Below are 1805 nucleotides of genomic sequence, written 5' to 3'. Positions count from 1 at the left end.
TATATTATTAATAAACAACTATCCAAGGTCATTTTTCGAACCAATCATAAAGCAAAGGATAAATAAAATATACAATTCAACTAAATGGAAAAACATAGATAAAAGAAGAGAAGGTGATATCAAGTATATATCATTACCATATATTCCGGAAATTAACACAAAAATAAAAAATATATTCAAACCACATAATATCAACATAGTAGAAAAAACTAAAAACACCTTAGCAAATGAATGTTTCACAAAATTTAAACTTAGGATTGACAAGTTAGACACGCCTAATGTAATTTACAAAATAGACTGTTTGAATTGTGATAACAAATACATAGGTCAAACAGGACAATATCTAAAGAAAAGAATATACGAACATAAGTATAGCCTAAGAAAAAATAACGAAAATGGTACAGCATTAGCACAGCATGCACAACGGAAGTAGCATAATTTTGATTTTGATAACACAAAACGACAACCTTAGCTCAGTATATCATACATTCATTAAATGAAATAAACATAGAATATTACGGTACATAGAACACCCGGTATATTGAATAATTTTGCAAAGCAAAAATAATATCCTCAGAATACAAAGAAAAATAATGTGTGTTATGATGAGGCTGTTGACGAACTGTGGTTGTTTTTTAAATTAATGAATTTTTTTTTAAACTATCTGTTATTTTAGAAAAACTGATGATGGTGGAAAAATGCACCGAAACGTGTTTTAATTGATAAATAGAGACAATAAATGACTGAAACCCAGGAATTTATTTTGATTTGGAATTGAAACACAGTCAGGAAAGTATATACAATTTGATTTAACTGAACGGAAGGCTTTTAATAAGCAAAAACAGTTACCTTCCCATGCAAGTGCTTGTATCTTTCATCTTTAGGGTGGACAGCTATTGCAGTATCGCCTAGCATAGTCTCAATTCGCGTAGTGGCCACTACCAGCTTTTCGCTTGTACCCTCCACTTGATAGGCGAAATGAACCAGCACTCCAAACTCGATTTTCTCCTCATATCCTGGCACCGAAATAAATGTACGACCGGGAAGCTCGACTTTATCCACCTGAAATAGGGAACAGTTTTTTTAAACTTAGACCCAAATTCCCAAATAGCATTTGATATTCTATGAATATCCCAGAATGTTCAAAAAATATACAGAACATTGCGGGAATATACATAGCTGAACATTCCTAACATGAATGTTCGTGGAATATACATGCATGTATATTCATCAAAGTTCATAAAAAGTATATCCTAGTGTTGGCGCGGATAGAACATTTATGAACGTGTCAGTTCGGCGTACTATCATTATTTTTGTGCTGGTGTTTTTTGGTGTGTAACAATGGAAAAGTGAAGTTGTCAATCTAATAATAATCAATAAATAGAAATAAATAAATCAGCAATCATCCAATCAATCATCTATAAAAAGCGAAATAAAAAGGCAAGCAGTAATCCTCAGCGCACTAAAGCACAAAGGTGTGCAAAACACCTAGGTATGTACATATATGTACATATTGGGTATATGTGCAGATGAACATGCCAGGTATGTACATATTGTGTATATGTGCAGGTGAATATACATAGTATGTTGAAAACAAATATTCCGGTAATATACATGAATGTATAATATGTAATATTCCGGTAATATACATGCTACGGTATATTCCAAATTGAATGAATATAAATTTTGCGTGCCCGCAGCAGAATAGTAAGGGCATGTAAAAGTAAATCTTCTTACTACTAAAACCTGAGACCCTTATGAAATACTGAAAATATGGTGTTTTGATTAACAAATTAACAAAATTT

The 1805-nt window shown here is 31.7% G+C and overlaps 1 protein-coding gene across 1 annotated transcript in view; it reads right to left on the bottom strand.

Annotated features, from left to right (window-relative positions):
• The window catches only part of LOC109544825 (valine--tRNA ligase), a 13074-nt gene that overhangs the window by 4052 nt on the left and 7217 nt on the right, over positions 1-1805 (bottom strand). Inside the window, exon 6 of the mRNA XM_048669278.1 lies at positions 850-1062. Within this exon, the coding sequence (XP_048525235.1) occupies positions 850-1062 (213 nt within the window). The remainder of the gene's footprint in view (positions 1-849; positions 1063-1805) is intronic.

The sequence above is a fragment of the Dendroctonus ponderosae genome, unplaced genomic scaffold (genome assembly GCF_020466585.1).
Source record: "Dendroctonus ponderosae isolate FM_Combo_2020 unplaced genomic scaffold, Dpon_F_20191213v2 Dpon_F_20191213_8, whole genome shotgun sequence".
NCBI classification, from domain to species: Eukaryota; Metazoa; Arthropoda; class Insecta; order Coleoptera; family Curculionidae; genus Dendroctonus; species Dendroctonus ponderosae.
The sequence above is the reverse complement of the archived record's forward strand: the minus strand, read 5'-3'. Positions and strand labels throughout refer to the sequence as shown.